At 54.8% G+C, this 17531-nt stretch overlaps 1 protein-coding gene across 1 annotated transcript in view; it reads left to right on the top strand.

Annotated features, from left to right (window-relative positions):
- The window catches only part of Slc1a7 (solute carrier family 1 member 7), a 48645-nt gene that overhangs the window by 8591 nt on the left and 22523 nt on the right, over positions 1–17531 (top strand). Inside the window, exon 2 of the mRNA XM_028890362.2 lies at positions 2764–2843. Within this exon, the coding sequence (XP_028746195.1) occupies positions 2764–2843 (80 nt within the window). The remainder of the gene's footprint in view (positions 1–2763; positions 2844–17531) is intronic.

The raw sequence follows: 17531 nt of genomic DNA on the forward strand, positions 1-17531 counted from the left end.
AGGCAGAAACCGAAGGTTCATCCCACGTGGCCACCTTGGGAAGAGGAACAGAGAGGCCAGTGGCCTTGGAGCCGTCTTCACGGTCCGGCCATCAAAGTTTAAGAATAAAGAGAGGTCAAGAGGTCCCTGCAGCTAAGCGGTCTTGGCTGTTCCCACCATCATCAGCCCATCATTGTCTGGCCTCCTCTTTCTTCTTCAAGATGGTCTGAAAAGTCATCAGAACTGTACGAATCTCCCCAGGGAGACAAGTTCTTTTTCTGGCTGGCACTAGACTTCAGCCTTTTTCTCCCAACATGAGGCTCCGGGGGAAATTCCAATTCCTTGGGGGTATGTTGTCTCAGGGGTATGAGAGCCAAAGAGCGGAACACACACATCTTCATTTCTACCAGGATGGTTACAAGCTGTCTGGACAAGGAGATGGTGGCCGTGAAAGGCCCAAGCAGGGTCTTTTACCCTGAAGGGACCTCTGCCTCCAAAGCCAGTATTTCTCAGGGGTAAGCTAGAGGAGGGACTCTTACTGGATTGTGAGAAGGCTGTGGTTTATTGGTCATTCTCCTCACTAACGAGACTCGGACCTTTTCTGGGGCAGGAACCTGGCTTAGTCCATTTTGGGAACCCCAGAGTGATGCCTGGCCTAGTGTGGGCTGCAGAGACAGCGTGCATCCCTGCCCTCCTCCCACTTACAGTCTGGTAGATGAGCAGACTGTACACCAGGGGTGGGGGGGATGGGGCAGACTGTACACAGGGATGGGGGGGAACAGAGCAGACTGTACACAGGGATGGGGGATGGAGCAGACTGTACACAGGGATGGGGGATGGGGGGATGGGGCAGACTGTACACAGGGATGGGGGGATGGAGCAGACTGTACACAGGGATGGGGGGATGGAGCAGACTGTACACCAGGGATGGGGGGATGGGGCAGACTGTACACAGGGATGGGGGGATGGGGCAGACTGTACACAGGGATGGGGGGATGGGGGATGGAGCAGACTGTACACCAGGGATGGGGGGATGGGGCAGACTGTACACAGGGATGGGGGGATGGAGCAGACTGTACACAGGGATGGGGGGATGGAGCAGACTGTACACAGGGATGGGGGGATGGAGCAGACTGTACACAGGGATGGGGGGGATGGGGCAGACTGTACACAGGGATGGGGGGATGGAGCAGACTGTACACAGGGATGGGGGGATGGAGCAGACTGTACACAGGGATGGGGGGATGGGGCAGACTGTACACAGGGATGGGGGGATGGGGGATGGAGCAGACTGTACACCAGGGATGGGGGGATGGGGCAGACTGTACACAGGGATGGGGGGATGGAGCAGACTGTACACAGGGATGGGGGGATGGAGCAGACTGTACACAGGGATGGGGGGATGGAGCAGACTGTACACAGGGATGGGGGGGATGGGGCAGACTGTACACAGGGATGGGGGGATGGAGCAGACTGTACACAGGGATGGGGGGATGGGGCAGACTGTACACAGGGATGGGGGGATGGGGCAGACTGTACACAGGGATGGGGGATGGAGCAGATTGTACACAGGGATGGGGGGAACAGAGCAGACTGTACACAGGGATGGGGGATGGGGCAGACTGTACACAGGGATGGGGGGATGGAGCAGACTGTACACAGGGATGGGGGGATGGAGCAGACTGTACACAGGGATGGGGGGATGGAGCAGACTGTACACAGGGATGGGGGATGGGGCAGACTGTACACAGGGATGGGGGGATGGGGCAGACTGTACACAGGGATGGGGGGATGGGGCAGACTGTACACAGGGATGGGGGGATGGAGCAGACTGTACACAGGGATGGGGGGGAACAGAGCAGACTGTACACAGGGATGGGGGGATGGGGGGGATGGGGCAGACTGTACACAGGGATGGGGGATGGGCAGACTGTACACAGGGATGGGGGATGGAGCAGACTGTACACAGGGATGGGGGGATGGGGCAGACTGTACACAGGGATGGGGGATGGAGCAGACTGTACACAGGGATGGGGGAACAGAGCAGACTGTACACAGGGATGGGGGATGGAGCAGACTGTACACAGGGATGGGGGGATGGGGGGGATGGGGCAGACTGTACACAGGGATGGGGGGGAACAGAGCAGACTGTACACAGGGATGGGGGGATGGGGGGGATGGGGCAGACTGTACACAGGGATGGGGGATGGAGCAGACTGTACACAGGGATGGGGGGAACAGAGCAGACTGTACACAGGGATGGGGGAACAGAGCAGACTGTACACAGGGATGGGGGGATGGGGGGGATGGGGCAGACTGTACACAGGGATGGGGGGATGGGGGGGATGGGGCAGACTGTACACAGGGATGGGGGGGATGGGGGGATGGGGCAGACTGTACACAGGGATGGGGGGGATGGCACTAATGAGAAGAGATGCACCGGGTGTAGTGTTCGAGTGCTCACACCGGGTGTGGTACTCGAGTGCTCACACCAGGTGCTCACACAGTCTCTCAATTGAGCCTCCCAATGACTCGATGAAGTAATTATCATCCTCCTGTTGGAGATAAGGAGACTCAGAGGGCTAAGGCCATCAGGCTGGTTATGAAGGAGGGGCTACCAGGATCCAGGTTGTTTGGCTCCAAATCGGTTTCTTCTCGCTGGCTCCTGCTGTCCAGATGCCAGACAGGGGCGTGCAGACGAGACAGTGCATTGAAGATGGTAAGGAAACACGCATTTTGGAGTCTGTAGCACCTGCTCTGACCCCAATCTTGCTGTGTTTCTAGGAGATTAGCTACTTCCAGTTCCCTGGTGAACTCTTGATGAGGATGCTGAAGATGCTGATCCTACCTTTGGTGGTCTCCAGGTGAGAGGAGGAGCGGGGGAGGGCACAGGGTTCTGACTGGGGGGGCAGGGGAGGGCACAGGGTTCTGACTGGGGGCGCGGGAGGGCACAGGGTTCTGACTGGGGGAGCGAGGGAGGGCACAGGGTTCTGACTGGGGGGGGCAGGGGAGGGCACAGGGTTCTGACTGGGGGTAGCGGGGGAGGGCACAGGGTTCTGACTGGGGGCGCAGGAGGACACAGGGCTCTGACGGGGGGCGGGGGAGGGCACAGGGCTCTGACTGGGGGGGTGGGGGAGGGCACAGGCCTTGACTGGGGGGGGAGGACACAGGGTCCTGACTGGGGGCGCAGGAGGACACAGGGCTCTGACTGGGGGTGGGGGAGGGCACAGGGCTCTGACTGGGGGGGAGGGCACAGGGTTCTGACTGGGGGGGAGGGCACAGGGTTCTGACTGGGGGCGCAGGAGGACACAGGGCTCTGACTGGGGGCGGGGGAGGGCATAGGGCTCCCCCCCCCCACGGGGCCAACGTCCCTGGCTCTCTGCTATGGAAAATCTGGCCTGTTCTTGTGAGGTCCAGACATTGCTTCCAAGCCAGCACATCAGTTAGCTGTTTCTGCCACCTCCCTTCAGAATTCCTCTCTGATTCCTCAACCCACACCAATCGTTGCCTCCTTTGATGTAAGCTTTCGGTCATCACTGTCACACAACTCCCAAGAAAATCAACTTGAGGAGGGAAGGGTTTTTCCCTCACCTTTTCAGAGGTCTGGGTCATGGTCGCTGGGCCCGGGGTGAGCAGAGCATCATGGCGGAGGGCATGTGTGGAACAGAGCTGCTTAGTCTGTGGTGCCTGGACGGCAAAGGGAGAGGAAGGGAGGAGCTGTTGTCCCAAGAGATCCTCAGGAGCACACCGCCAGCTGATTGTCCCAATGCCCCAAGAAGTTAAGAACCTGTCAGTGAATGAGCTCAGAGCCCCATTTCGTACTTCCCAAAGACCCCACCTCTGAACACGGCTGCATTGGGACCAAACCTTTAACACATGAGCTTGGAGGGATATAATTCAAAAATTATAACCACTTATAATCTCAGCACCCCCAAGAACAGACCACCCCATCTCTCCTATGAGTCCTAAAGGATATTAACCAACTACTTGGTGCCTCTGCCACGGATGGTTCACAGAACTGAAGTTCAATGTCACCAACTAGAGAGTTTACCTGGCACTGAGTGTCCCCTGACTTTCTGCTGTCCTTAAGTGGCCCCAGCCCTACGGCTCCTTCCTCAACCAACACCAGACTGTCAACAGTTTGAGCTGACTCTCTCTGAGATAAAACACCCCTCCACACAGGCACAGAGCTCTCTCTTCCTCATCCGGACCCATAGGCACCCTGCTGGTCCCCACACCTCAGTTCCATAGCCATCTCTTCTCCCACCCGGTGGCCAGAACGGTCTCAGGAAACATCTCACGTCCCACCATTACCAGTCCCGTGAGGCTCTGGTCCCTGGCTTGGGGCCTCTACACATGCTGTTCCTTCTGCCTGGGCCCCTTCCATCCTTTGCTAGTTCTCCTTCTTATCTCAACAGCATAGAGTTGCCTCCTTAGACGGGCCCCCTCCACCGAGTCCTCCCCACCGCCCTTGCTGGATCCGTTCTGCTCTGCCCTCCCTCCAGACACCTACAGTTCCTTGTGAGTCTGTGTGTGTCCACCTGTCGCTTTGTCTCCCAAGGACTGCAATCTTAGAATACCTGTCTAATGAGTCAGCAGCTATATCGACACTCCTGCGCTTGCCTGCCAGGTACTCTGTCCTGATGGGTACTGCAGACCCAGAACTTAGTCTCTGAACTCAAGTTGCTTGCAGGCTCTAGGCAAGGATGGCCAGGGAAACGTAGTTCCCCAGCAGCTAAGGAAGTGAGGCAGGCTTCCTGCTGGGTGGATTTCCGCTCCTTTGCCGTATCTCCGCTGTCCTGGCTGCCTGGGCAGTTAGGCAGAACACAGACACCACACACAGCAGACCCTGCAGTCAGGTTGGATTTCTCACCCTGGCCTTGTCACTTAGCTCAAGAAAATTCCTGTTTGGAAGTCTGTGGCCTAACGCCTAGTCCTGCCCCCTGTTGTCCTATGGCCTGGGGTAAGACACGTTTCCCCAGCCTGTGCTCCTGGTGACAGGTATCTATCTGTCCAGCTCTCCCGCTCCTTCCTTCCTCCACTAGACCAGAACACTCCTGGCTGGGAATGGAATGCTTTCTTAACTTGAGAAAAAGCCAGGGTGTTCGTGTTTCCGTTGTTTATTATGCAGTTAGGGCCGGCATGGAGCAGCCATGCCACCGAGAAATGGCCATGCCTTAACATTTCCTACCAAGAGAGAATTCAACCTTTGTGGGGAATATGGTGTATTATTTATTTATTTATTTTTTCCTGGTCTGGAGGATCTCACAAATGATAAACACGTTGTTATCACTGAGCCATATCCAAACCCCAGAATGATGCATTCCTCTCATTCCTGAGCCTTTCCTCTTTAATTCTTAAACAAGACTATATATAGTCTATGCTCCATCCACCACGGTGCCCTGAGAAGTCAGCCTTGGGCTGGCCTTCCTGCCCTGGGGAGCATCATTCTGGTACGGGCACCACCCAGGTGGTTCCAGGCACAGCGAGTCAGATGCCAGGCCTCAGCCTGGACATCACTGCACCAGAACTGTCAGGCCTCAGCCTGGACATCACTGCCCCAGAACTGTCAAGGGACTCAAGGCAGGGTGAGCTTTCGAAGCCTCACAAATGTTCTGATGTTTTTGTTTTTTTTAAAACCTGATTGTGTTGGGGTTCAGCCTCCCAGCTGGGTAGCTGAAGAGCCTGGCTGGAGGGCTGTTGCGCCCCCACTCCAGGGGCTCCTGGCTGTGCCCAAGGAGCCGGTGGCTTTCTGTAGCATCTGCCTCAGGGAATCAGAGGACACAGCCAACACCAGTGAGATGCCAAGTCTTATGGTCGACTCCCACTTCATCTCCCGGATGACCTGCCGACTGGCCCCAAACCAGGCCCTGGAACCAAGCTGGCCACCGAGTCATTGTTAAGCATGCCACATGTCATTGTGACTTCCCACCTTCACTTACACTGCCCAAGACCCTCTCTTCTTTAAAGTCTCACCTGCGTTCACGCTCACACTCCTGTCTGTGAAATCCTCCTGGCTCCTTATTTGTTGGTAGCTATGGGTGACAGCCTGTGTCTTCCTCTTGTCACATCTGTCACCCTGGATGTATCAGAACCACCAGGTCAATGAATTTTTAGTCACATCTGGCATGGCTCGTTCTGGGATCCGGGTGCTTTTGTAAAGCCCCATGGTGATAACAGGCAAGCAAGCATTCCTCCCTGGGATGGCCGCTTACCCCAGCTGGGAGTGATTCACGGGAAGCCTCTTCCATTAACGCGGTGGTATGCAAGTTCACACCGACTTCTGCGTGGTGCTCTTGTTGATGTAAGAGACTGGAGAGAGGCATGATGATGACTGCCTTGGAGGGCCTCAGCAGAGGGAGGGGATAGAACAGGGAGGTCCAGTGAGGGTAAGTCGAGGCCAGTGGGGCTTGGTTGGCATCCATCTCAGTCCTTCTTCCACAATCTTTTGAACTCTATCTTTTAACTCTTGGACCTCCTTTGTCCAGAATCTACTCCAACCTAGCCCAGGGGAATGCAGCCTCCCCTTAGCTGTCTATGGTTGTGGGAATCACAGTGAGGGAGGGGTGGGTGAAGCTGGGGTCCTGGACAGGGTTCCAGGAAAAAGCAGGACCTTTGGGATCCTTCCCTAGACGTGTGTGCTCTCAAGAGTTATTTATTTGGGGGGAGGGGAGAAGCACATGCCAGTGAGGATATGGGGAGGTCAGGAGACACCTTGTAGGAGTCCCCTCCTTCCAGTTTGGAGGTTCCAGGCATAAAACTTAGGTCGCCAGTCTTGGTGCCAACCACTTTCAGTCCCTGCCCTCTCACTGGCCCCGGATGGGCATGGGAACCCGAGCAGCATCTTCAAGATGGGAAGATCACCCTGCTCACGGGACTGCTGTGGGAAGGCATATGGTCAGGCACAGCCCGGTGCATGATGGGCGTTGCATACTGTTTCTAACTTCTTTTTTTTTTTAATGTATTTATTTATTATTGGTGTTGTGTCTGTTTGTATATCTGTTGAGGGTGTTGGATCCTGCAGTTACAGACAGTTGTGAGCTGTCATGTGGGTGCTGGGAATTGAACCCAGGCCCTCTGTAAGAGCAGTCAGTGCTCTTAACCACTGAGCCATGTCTCCAGTCCCATGTTTCTAACTTCTTAAAGCGTCTCTGGGGCCCAGGCATTTCATGAAACCGCCACCTCCGATCTTGCTCTCAGGGGTCGTAGCACCTACCGCATACACGTCACCTCCCCTGGGAAGTTCTCTTTGACAGAGTGGCTGGCACAGCCGTTCATACAGCTCTGAACCCCCCAAATGGCACCCCCATGTCTCTCCGGTCTCTCCGTGATTCAGTCCTGGCACCCTGGGCCACCCCTCTTCATGTTTCACGAATTCTCAGAACCACTGTTTCTTGTTGCCCTCTGCTCTCGCAATCCCACAGTCCAGCCACCTTCTCAGTCCCCCACTCCTGGGGACACCCCTTGTTCTATCTAAGTTGGTGGGTCGCAAATCGAGCAACTTCTCTGGCAGCTGGGAGAGCACGTTGGGGGTCTTCAGCCTCCTTTGTCTGTTGTATCCAAAGTCCAAGCCTGACGGAGTCTCTCATCTTCGTAACTCGTGTCTCACAGGGTCCCAGTGCAGGGTCAGCTGGGCCTCTTCCCATCTGGGGGCTCCCCTGTGGAAAAATCCACTCCCAAGCTCCCTCAAGCCATGGGTAGAAGTTGGTTCCATGCAGCTATTGGCCTGAGGGCCCAGCTTCTGTTGTTTTTGTTTGCGTGGTGTGTGTGTGTGTGTGTGTGTGTGTGTGTGTGTGTGTGTGTGTGTGTGTGTGTTATCGCTTTGAGACACGGTCTTCTGTAGTTCAGGCTTACATTTAATATGTAACCAAGGGTGACTTTGAACTTCTGACCCTTTTGCCCTCATCTCCTATGCACCGAGATTATAGGCCTTCACAGCCACACCAAGTGCTGGGGATTAAACCCAGGGCTTCGGACATGCTAGGGAAGCACTCTCCAATTGAGGTACAAACCCAACCCCATGGGCCAGCTTCTTGATGGCTGCCCTCTGTCCTCAGTCATCTGCAGCTCCCTGCTTCCCGCCCCCTTCACAGCTGGTTCACTACATGGCTTCGGCTTTCTCAAGGCTGGCCGGCAGCCCTCCCTCACACCTTCTAAGGCAGAGTCACATGTGATAGGCTCATGCACGTCACATGTTACATGGTCATGAGTGTTACGTCCCAGCCCCTTTGTCATGCGTGTTAGAAGCAGGGCCCACTCAGGCAAGAGGACTGCACAGGGCAGGGGCCTGGGAGGTCACCTTCGGGGGCCTCTACCCTTTCCTCCCTCTCCTCCTGTTTCCCTCTTTATCTTCCAGAACAGAGTCCTGGCCTTTGTGTTTCCAAGTCCCCTCCACTCAGGCTGTCCCCGCAGTGAGGTTGGATTGGGTGGGGCTTCTCAGACTCTGCTCTTCCAGAAATTTCTTCTGCAGTAGTGCAGCGGCGTTGCCATAGGGACAGGACACGAGGAGCAATGGGTGATTCCCATTGCCCAGGCAGGCTCTGGGACATAGTAGGTGCCTAATAATACCCACTAAACGAGTCAAGAGCCACGGGAAAGCGACGGGGTAGAGTTCAGGACAAGTTTCGTGACCAGCATGAGAACTGAGTCCTGAGGGAGGTTAGGAGGTGTCTTTTATTTATATTGTTATTAATGGTTGTTTGGGAGGCATGGATCCCAGGCTAGCACGAAACTTTTGATTCTTCTGACTCAATTCAAGCTGAAGCCCAGTGTCTTTTTCTTGAGACCTCCACACCAGAGGCCAAGGTCAGCTTATTTCACTCAGTAGAAACTTCCTGGTAGCTCAGAGGAGTTGTATGGCTGGCCAGTCATTGGCCCTGAGGCTCTGGGTCTTTCTGCATAGTGTCTCCATGGATTGCAGGACCCATGAAGTACAGAAGGCATACGTCCCTGCTCCGGGCACAGAGATACTGTCACCTCTTCCATAAATCCCCCCAAGCACTCATTCTTCACTGTTCCTCAGGCTCCTCAGTGAGCCCCGAGATGAGCACCCTAGCGTGGAGCCTTGGTCCCCCTTTCCTTCCCAGGTTTTCCTCGAGGGCCTTTCCTGCCAGCTGACCTCGAGGGCTCTCTGGGAACACTGCCACTAACTTCAGTGACAAGGAAGAGGGTTCGGAGCTTCAGTCTGTGACTGGAAGATTTCCTGTGTCCCGCGGTTGGGACAAATCTCTACCACTTTGTCCTCCCCCAAGTAAACATACAGAGGCTTACATTCATTATAACTGCATGGCCATGGCTCAAGCTATTGGCTAGCTAGCTCTAGATCTTAAATTAGCCCATAACTATAATCTATGTGTCGCCACATGTTCCATGGCTTTACCTGCGTCCCATTACATGTTGCTCCTTGGGCAGCTCGCTGGCGTCTGTCCCCACCTTCTTCCTGGGTCTCTCTTTGAATTTCCTGCCTGCCTCTAAGCTGTCTTGCCATAGGCCAAATGGCTTATTTATCAACCAATCAGAGCAACACATATTCGCAGTGTACAGAGCGACATTCCGCCATCATTAGTCTTCCCTTGCAGAGGTCCCTTGAGCCTCTGCTGCGAATCGGTGTAGCTTTGTACAACTCTACAGATCTTCCATCAAACCACAAAGGGTCCCCTTCCCCTGGCCAGTGAGCCCCTTCTCGCCTCAGGTGCCACTAGGGAGATTTTTCTCGAAGTGAGAGTGGCCGCAAGGGGACCCCCCTGTCTCCATCCCCGAGTGTTGGCACCTCATACCAAATTGAAAACTTCTGCGTCACAGGACAATGACGGTCTGGTGGGCAGCTTCTGCTACAGCATTATCCTTAACTTAGGTCGGGGCCCTCACCCTGGGAGGGGTGGGGCTTAGGTGGAGGCCAAGTACTTTGCCGTTCTCAGCTCCCCTCTGCAGTTTTATCCTGATTCCTTTCACATCGTCGGCCGCTGGGACCCAGAAGCCATCTTTTCCCGATTTCTCCTAATAAGGATGCTTGTTGCTGCACATACCACTTTCCTTTACATTCATAGACCGACAGAAAAAGGAAGGAAGAAACAAAAACAAAAACACCCCCAGCTTTCTGTTCCTTTAAGTTCTTGGAGGATACCTTCCTGTTTCTTCCACGAAAACAAATCTGCCTCCTGCTTGTTTTGGTTTTCATTCAACAAAATGTCTAAGAGTTTCCAGCCTGCACCCGTGCCTTCGGCTCTTGTTAGACTCTTCCCCTGGGGGCTGCCGTGGAACCTCCCCATCACCGGTTCCTGGGATGCTCCCAGACACCACTGGGCCCCTCTGCACCTGGCGCTCTAGAGTACCTCCAGTTATGTTATTGATAGCATTTTTAGCCTCTGCCACGAAGCAGACACAGCGTCTGTGCCAACTTACAAGGCAGGGTCTAGCAGATGGGGTGTGTGTATGTGGCCCATGCTGGCTTCACGAGCGCTAACCTTGGGATGTTAACTACGCCTTGCTTTCACACATCCACAGACAAGAGCAACACAAAAACCGGGGATGTGGTTAGCCCAACATCTGGATCCAGCCGGAGCCTCCAATTCTTCCCTTGGTGTTTTTTTTTTCCTTCCAAATCCTCCTCTCCCCTCCTCCAGCTTCTCAAACCAGGCATCATTCAAGGAAACCGAAGCCATGTGTTTGTGATTCACCGAGGCTGAGCATGGCAGAGTGGTTTGTCAGCTCTGCCTCGGAGAGAAGTCATGTGTGTGTATGTGTGTGTATGTGTGCGCGCGCGTGCGTGCGTGGGAGCCTTGTGTGGGTCTGTAGTGAGTGTGGGTGCATTCGTATGCCCACATGCCGATCGTTTTTCTTCCTGTTTCTCGTCCGATTTTCAACGGATATTTCTTAGAATCAGGAAATCGTGTTTGGTCAGAAAAGCCTCCCCGCCCGTTCCCCCCTTGCTGAGGCACTCCAGTTTGGCAGACTTCTCCGCACACCCACGTTCTGACTCCTTGGAGATGGGCCTGGGCCAAGCAGTCTTGAAGTCTGGTTTGGGAGCCAGCATGCAGAGCAGTTTCTCTGGGCTCTGTGACAGGCTGCAGGCTGGAGGTGGCCACAGTCAAACCTGGTATGGCCTGGTCTTTTGGACTCAGCCCTGAAGTCAGGGTAGCCTTCCTGTGCACAGCCCCGCCATTCCTTCGGTGGGAGCTGGTAGCCTTCCGTGGTGCTTATCAGCTGAGACCCTTGCTGATCAAGAGGAAAGCCAGCCCAGCTAGGTCTGTGGTAGGGCAGACCTTCCGCCTAGAGATTCGGGAAGTCTCGGTCCAGCTCAGACACACCTGCTCTACTTGCTGCTCACCTTCCCAGGATCTATTGGGCAGCCACCTCTGGGAGGGTGGGTCCAGCTCCCTCGTGGGCTACCAACTGCGTTTGATCTCTCTCAACCACAGCGGTGACCCAGAGATCTGTGTTGGTACCCTGCAGGTCTTGCCTACTAAACAAGGTCCCTGAGGGCCCCAGGTACTCAGAGCAAGTACCCAAAAGTGGTCGGTGTGGTAGCACATGAACAGGCGTTTTTGTAAGAGTTCCTGTCGTCCTCCTGCGGAGGCTCACTGTGCCCAGCAGAGCCTCATTCAGACAGCCCAGGCTGAGCTTGGGGACAGACACCCTTAGCCCTGCTGGAGGAGGAGTAGGAGACAGGCTCCCGAATGCACGGGGTCTTCCCTTCCCTCGGGAGCGGTCTTTCTAGGCACAGCCCGGTTCTGGCCATACTGGCAGGTATCTCTAGGAAGTCACTACGCATGGTGGAGACTGTGCCCTCCAATGCCTGGCCTTCTGTGCCGCGTGAGAGAGCGCCACAGGAGCCCAGCTGGCAGTCAGAGAGGACTGGTCTGTGTGGCTGCAAAGGGCAGCTGTGTCCACGGGCGATCCTCTCCCCTGGAGGCAGATTTCATCCTGGCTCCGGGAAAAGTACGTCCTGAAGGACAAACCGGCCCCCGCGGCTGCTGCTCCAGGGTGGTATAAGTAGAGGCTCTTGGGGGGGAGTTTCTGCACTTTGGAAGGGGTGCTGGGACCAGATGGCCCACATTTTAGTGGAACTGGCATCAAGACATCCTGCCTCAAGTCCTAGACAGGATTGCTTGGGGGAGAAGGGGTGTGGCAGAGCCATCTGGGAAGTGGAACCAGGCGCTAACGTGGCACTTGCTGTCAGAGGCTATGGCTGTCGTCCGCTGGGGGTGAGTTAGAAAGGCCGACGGAGACCCTCTCAGTCATGGCCCACACCCCTTCACATACACACCTCCTCGCCTGCAGGGTTGACTGCCCAGAGCCTGAGACGTCAGCTAAGGTCAGAGCCAAGGACTCAGCCCAGGGACTGGGGTTCACTCCCGCTCCTCAGATTTGCTGGTAGCAGGACTTGTGCCTGAATGTTGTGCTGGACACCTGAGTGCCGACTCTGTGACTTCAGTGAGTTGCTTGCAGTGTCTCAGAGAGGTCGATTGCAAGGCGGGATGGCTCTGATGGAAGTTACTACAGCTTTGAGGGAAGGACCCACAGCTCCCTATCAGCCCCAGTATCCCAGTCTGCTGTCCTTCAGGCTCCGGGGTTCCTGTCCCAGAACTCTAGTCGCGTCCCCTAAAGCTTTTGTCTCTTTTACTGCCTGTCAACCCTAGGTGCTGTCTGAGGGACACAGTACCCTCCCTGGCCCTTTCCCAGGGGGACTCAGCCTCAGGGGAGGTCTGTGGCAGCCTTGGGCCCTCAGGCTAATGGCCCCAGGTCCCAGGTGACTCATCAGGTACTAGCAAACAAACTGCCAATGTCCCCTTCTGAGTGCCACCGCAGCGGCTCAGCCTTCCTCCTGCCCATCTCAGCGTTCCCACTGTGCTCAACGCCAAGTGCGGCCCAGTACTTGTCTGTGTTCAGTTTCAGGGTGTCAGGTTTGGCCAGCGATTCTAGCTCGCTGGGGTCCTTCATCCAACACGTCAGCTGTTCCCTCCAGCTTGCGGTCCTCTACAAATCTGATCCATATGCTGTCGGTGGCCTTGGCCAAGCCATTGATAAAAAATGACTAGAAAGGGAAGGGCTGAAAGCAGAACCCTGAAGACCCTGTCTGCTGTCTGCTACTGTTGTTCAACTCCAGATGGTTGCTGACACCCCATCTCGTCCCTGAAATTTTAGTGCCAAGTCCCTCAATGTCCAAGACACACAGTACCAGGGAACTCACCTCCGCCTGGCCAGGGGACCAAAGTTAGCTCAGGTGACCAGTTCTCGGGGAACCTACACCAGAATCCCAGGCCACCATTACAGTCTGGTCCAGAGTACCACCAGGTTTAACATCTCACGTCAGCAAACCGACTCTCAGGTCTAGCCAGGCCCTGGGCTCTGCAGACCTAGAAGTAAGCCAGACCAAGGCCTACCCTGGGAGAGATCCAGAAGGCCTGGTGCTTGCTGAATAGCTTGGGCTGACACCAAACTCTCTGTCCTCCTGCCTTGGCCCCAAGTGCAAAGATTGTAGACCTAGTCCATGTCCCCCATTTTGTATTCCTCCACTGCCCCCCCTGTGCTGGACCCGGGGTCCGGTCTTGGGGAACTGGGATGAGCATACTGTCACAGTGTCCTTCAACAGACTGAGAGGCACAGGGTACTTCCTAGGGAAGATGATGGCGGTGGCCACTGTCGGGGAAGGCCTCCGGAGGACAGGATTTCTGAGATGACCTTGGTACAGTGGAGATGAGGCGGGGAGTGGGTGGAGAGGAGAGTGGGGAAGACCCCCCCAAAGTAGTTTACACTGTTCTGTGGGTCACCCGGGAAGGAAGGCTGAGGCAGGGCACGCAGAGCCTAAGGTCAGGTACTCTGCAGCAAGGTGCGTGGGTGAAGTGAGTGGGCAGGGCCTCGGGAATCTCCTCCAGTCCGGGCCACCAGAGGGTCACTTGCTGCTCAGAGTTATCTGGTCTGCAATGGGATTCACAGTGCCAACCTGGAAGTTGATGTGGAAGCCAGATGAGGTGCTTAGGCAGCCTTCCCCTTCACCAGGAGCCTGGCAGTCAGGGTCCCCCTTCCCCCACTCCTACAGATTGAAACAGGCTGGCTGCCAGGCCAGCCAGCTCCCTACCGTCTCTATAAGCTAATGTCTGTAATCACCTCAATCTCTTGATCCCCAATCCCTGGGCACGCAGTAGTGAACCAGATGGCTTGGGAGGGAGATGTGGGCCTCTGGACTCCCATCCTCCCTGGGGCCTTTTACTGACCCTAGGCACACCTAAGAGCATTCAGCTAAGCCTGGAGTGGGACAGAAAACACAGTTATTGTCCCTACCCTACAGACAGGAGGACTAGCTGAGGTCATCTCTATGGGACCCACTATTCCTCCGTAAGCCTTGGTCTAGCATCCCAAGAGCTGGTCATCTAGGCTCTATTTGATTACTTCCTCAGTTGGCAGGTTCACCCCCACAGATCTACAGGCTACAGCTATGGACAAGTCAGAACTCTGAGAGCTGAGCCAAGAAGGGATTATGTGGGCTGGATCACCTGACAGACATTATCATCCCAAACTGGGCCTTAGACCAGTACCTTCCCGACCGCCAAGAAACACTGGAGAGAGGGGTCAGGAACTGCTATCCCAGTCTTGATTCTAGAACTTACTTGCTGAGAAGCCCGGCCAGGCATCTCTTCAGCCTGAGCTCCGTGGTCCTTATGTGCAGCTCAGACCCAGACTGCCCAATACGATAGCCACTAGCCTATCAAGCCCTTGAAATGCAGCTAGTGAATATATTGATTCGTCAATTAATTTTAATTAAAATTTAAAACCTGACCAGCGTAAAAAATTTCCCATTGATTATTCCTGGCAATAGGTTGGGTATCTAGGTTAAAGTATTATTAAACAGATGCCATATTTACTTTTACTTTTTCTTCATTGAGACAGGGCCTCACTTTGTGGTCCAGGCTGGCATGGCCTTTTCAAACTTTCTAAAATTAATCAAGGGCTAAGGGGCACAGGCCTATAATTCTAGCACTTGGGAGATTGAGGGAGGAGACTGCAGAGTTTAAGGCCAACCTCTCAAAATAAAAAATAAAGATAACTGTTAGCAAATCTAAATGACAGATGGGTCTGACATCGGGATTCCTCAGGGTGACACTGACTTATGAGGCTGCTGAACGGTGGAATCAGGCAGATACTCAAGTCTTTGGGGGAACTGAGAAGCTCCTGGCAAACTGCAGCTTCTCTGGCTGCCAGGCAGAAAGTCTGGGGCTGTGTCTTCCACCACACAAGACATGCTTATTCTCGACATATGAAAGAACACAGAGAAATAGGAAAAGCAAAACACCAACGGCCCTTCTCCCTCCACAGACTGCCACTTGCTCTTCAGTCACATGTGTGCACTCGCATCCACAAGGCTTAACACTCTCCCAAGTACCAATGTGCCCTAGCTTGTCAGTTCTCAGAAAAAAACCACTTCAGCAGTGTGGCTCTAACGCAGCAGTTCTCAACCTGTGGGTCACGGCCCCTTTGGGTCAAACAACCTTTTCACAGGGGTCATATATCAGATGTCCTTCGTATGAGATATTTACGTTGTGATTCATAACGGTAGCAAAATTACAGTTATGAAGTAGTAATGAAAATTATTTTATGGGGGCTGGAGAGATGACTCAGCGGTTAAGAGCACTGGCTGTTCTTCCAAAGGACCCGGGTTCAATTCCCAGCACCCAGATGGCAACTCACAACTATCCAGTTCCAGGGGACCTGGCCTCCTCACACAACTATACATGCAGGCAAAACACCAATGCCCATAAAATAAAAATAAATAAATTTAAAATAAAATAAAAAAAAGAAAGAAAAGAATTTTATGGTCGGGGGTCACCACACATGAGGAACTGTATTAAAGAGTCACAGCATTAGGAAGGCTGAGGACCACTGGGCTAGAGTCTCAGCTCTCAAAGAACTCAACAGCAGGAGGAACCCCAAATACCAAGTGGCAGAAACTTACACTCCAGTCCTTGTGCCCACCAGTTTGAGGAGGGGCGCTGCTCTCACACAGGCTCTGTGCTCCTGGCACTTTCCTCCCAGTCCTGGTGGCCCTCGCCATGGCCTGCCATGGCTGCCATGGCCTGCAGTCGCCCTGGGCACTGCCAGCGCCAGGTAGGGAGCTGCCCACTCCCTTGGCTCTTGTCAACGGCTGCTGTGGCCGGCCTCACTTCAGTTCACCGGTCCCGTTGGCTGGATGGTGGGTGAGGTGGGGTGGGTGAATGCTGAGCAGGGCTGCGTGGACCTGTGTGCAACTCTCCTCACATCTTTGCAGACCATGGTGCTCTCTGGGGTTGGGCTACAGTGCCCTCAAGTCGGGACTGCATTTGTGTCTCCTCCCTGCTTCCCCCATCTAGATATCCCAGTTGGTAACACCTCACTGGGCCCCTTCCTCGGGAACCTTTGTCCTCAGGAAATCTCATTCTCATCCTGCCCCTGTCCACAATCCTTCAAGCTGTAAGTCTGGACTGCAAGTCAGAGAGGGATCTGTTTCCCAGGATGCTCTGGGGCTCCCTGAAGCTAAATCTCGTCTCCACTTCACATTTCATTAGGACAGTCAGTCTTTCCAGGCACAGGTCCGTCCCTAGGGTGGCTGCCCAGCACGGCGGTGCGTAGACGTCTTTGTCTGAAGTCTGAAATGTTGCTCCTGCCCATTTCAGTGGCTCCAGGGGAACCCCCAATCCTGGGAATCGTTTGTTCTGTTTTCTTTCACTCCAGGCAGATGCTCTTAGACGCAGTACCTGGGAAGCAGTGGCCGCTCCCTCTCCTGAGCACCCCTGGCTGCCTCCCAGTCCCCCTGACTCACGCAAGGCCACCTACAATCTGTTTTCTCGGTCCTCTCACTACACCTCACACAGACCCTGACCTCACTGAGCAGCACGGTGTCCCCACACTTGAAAGTCTCCCGTGCCCTCTGCCGCCCACTCCTGTTGGCCCCATCTCCAAATCCTCCCCATCTTGGAGGAACTAACTCCAGGGCCGCCGCCTCCAGGAAGCCTTCCCTACTATCTCAGCTAGCGCTCCTCGCTCCCCTAATAGAAATTGTCCTTCACTGTCCCCTTCCCTTCAGTACAGATTTGTCCAACGTTCCTGCCTCCTGCCAGAGTCACTACTTCCTGAGGTCAGGGACAGGATCCAGACACTAAATCAGACAAGCTGGCCTGAGTTCTGACCTAGCAGGACCCGAGTGTAGGTGAATTAGGGCCTATCTTCTCTCAGGAACCGGCTCCCCTTTGGCCTGCAGCAGGTGGACTCCACCACAGGTCTGCTGAGGGAGGGCAGAGGTAATCTTCCTTGGACAGTGGTCACGGCAGCCTCGTTTCCTCTGGCTGAAAATCCCATTACTGGCCTTTGCGATTTATGTCTGAGACCAACCCTAAGCCCATCACTAGCATATGGCGTCCTGGCCGAGGAGGAGAAAAGAGAGTGTGCCCCTCCTTCCTTCTGTCCTCCCTCCCTCCCTCCCTCCTTCCCTCCCTCCCTCCCTCCCTCCCTCCCTCCCTCCCTCCCTCCTCTTCCTTTCCCTGACGCCATGGAGCCGTGCTCCGGGCCTGCCTTGGGCTGGC

The sequence above is a fragment of the Peromyscus leucopus genome, chromosome 2 (assembly GCF_004664715.2).
Source record: "Peromyscus leucopus breed LL Stock chromosome 2, UCI_PerLeu_2.1, whole genome shotgun sequence".
NCBI lineage: Eukaryota > Metazoa > Chordata > Mammalia > Rodentia > Cricetidae > Peromyscus > Peromyscus leucopus.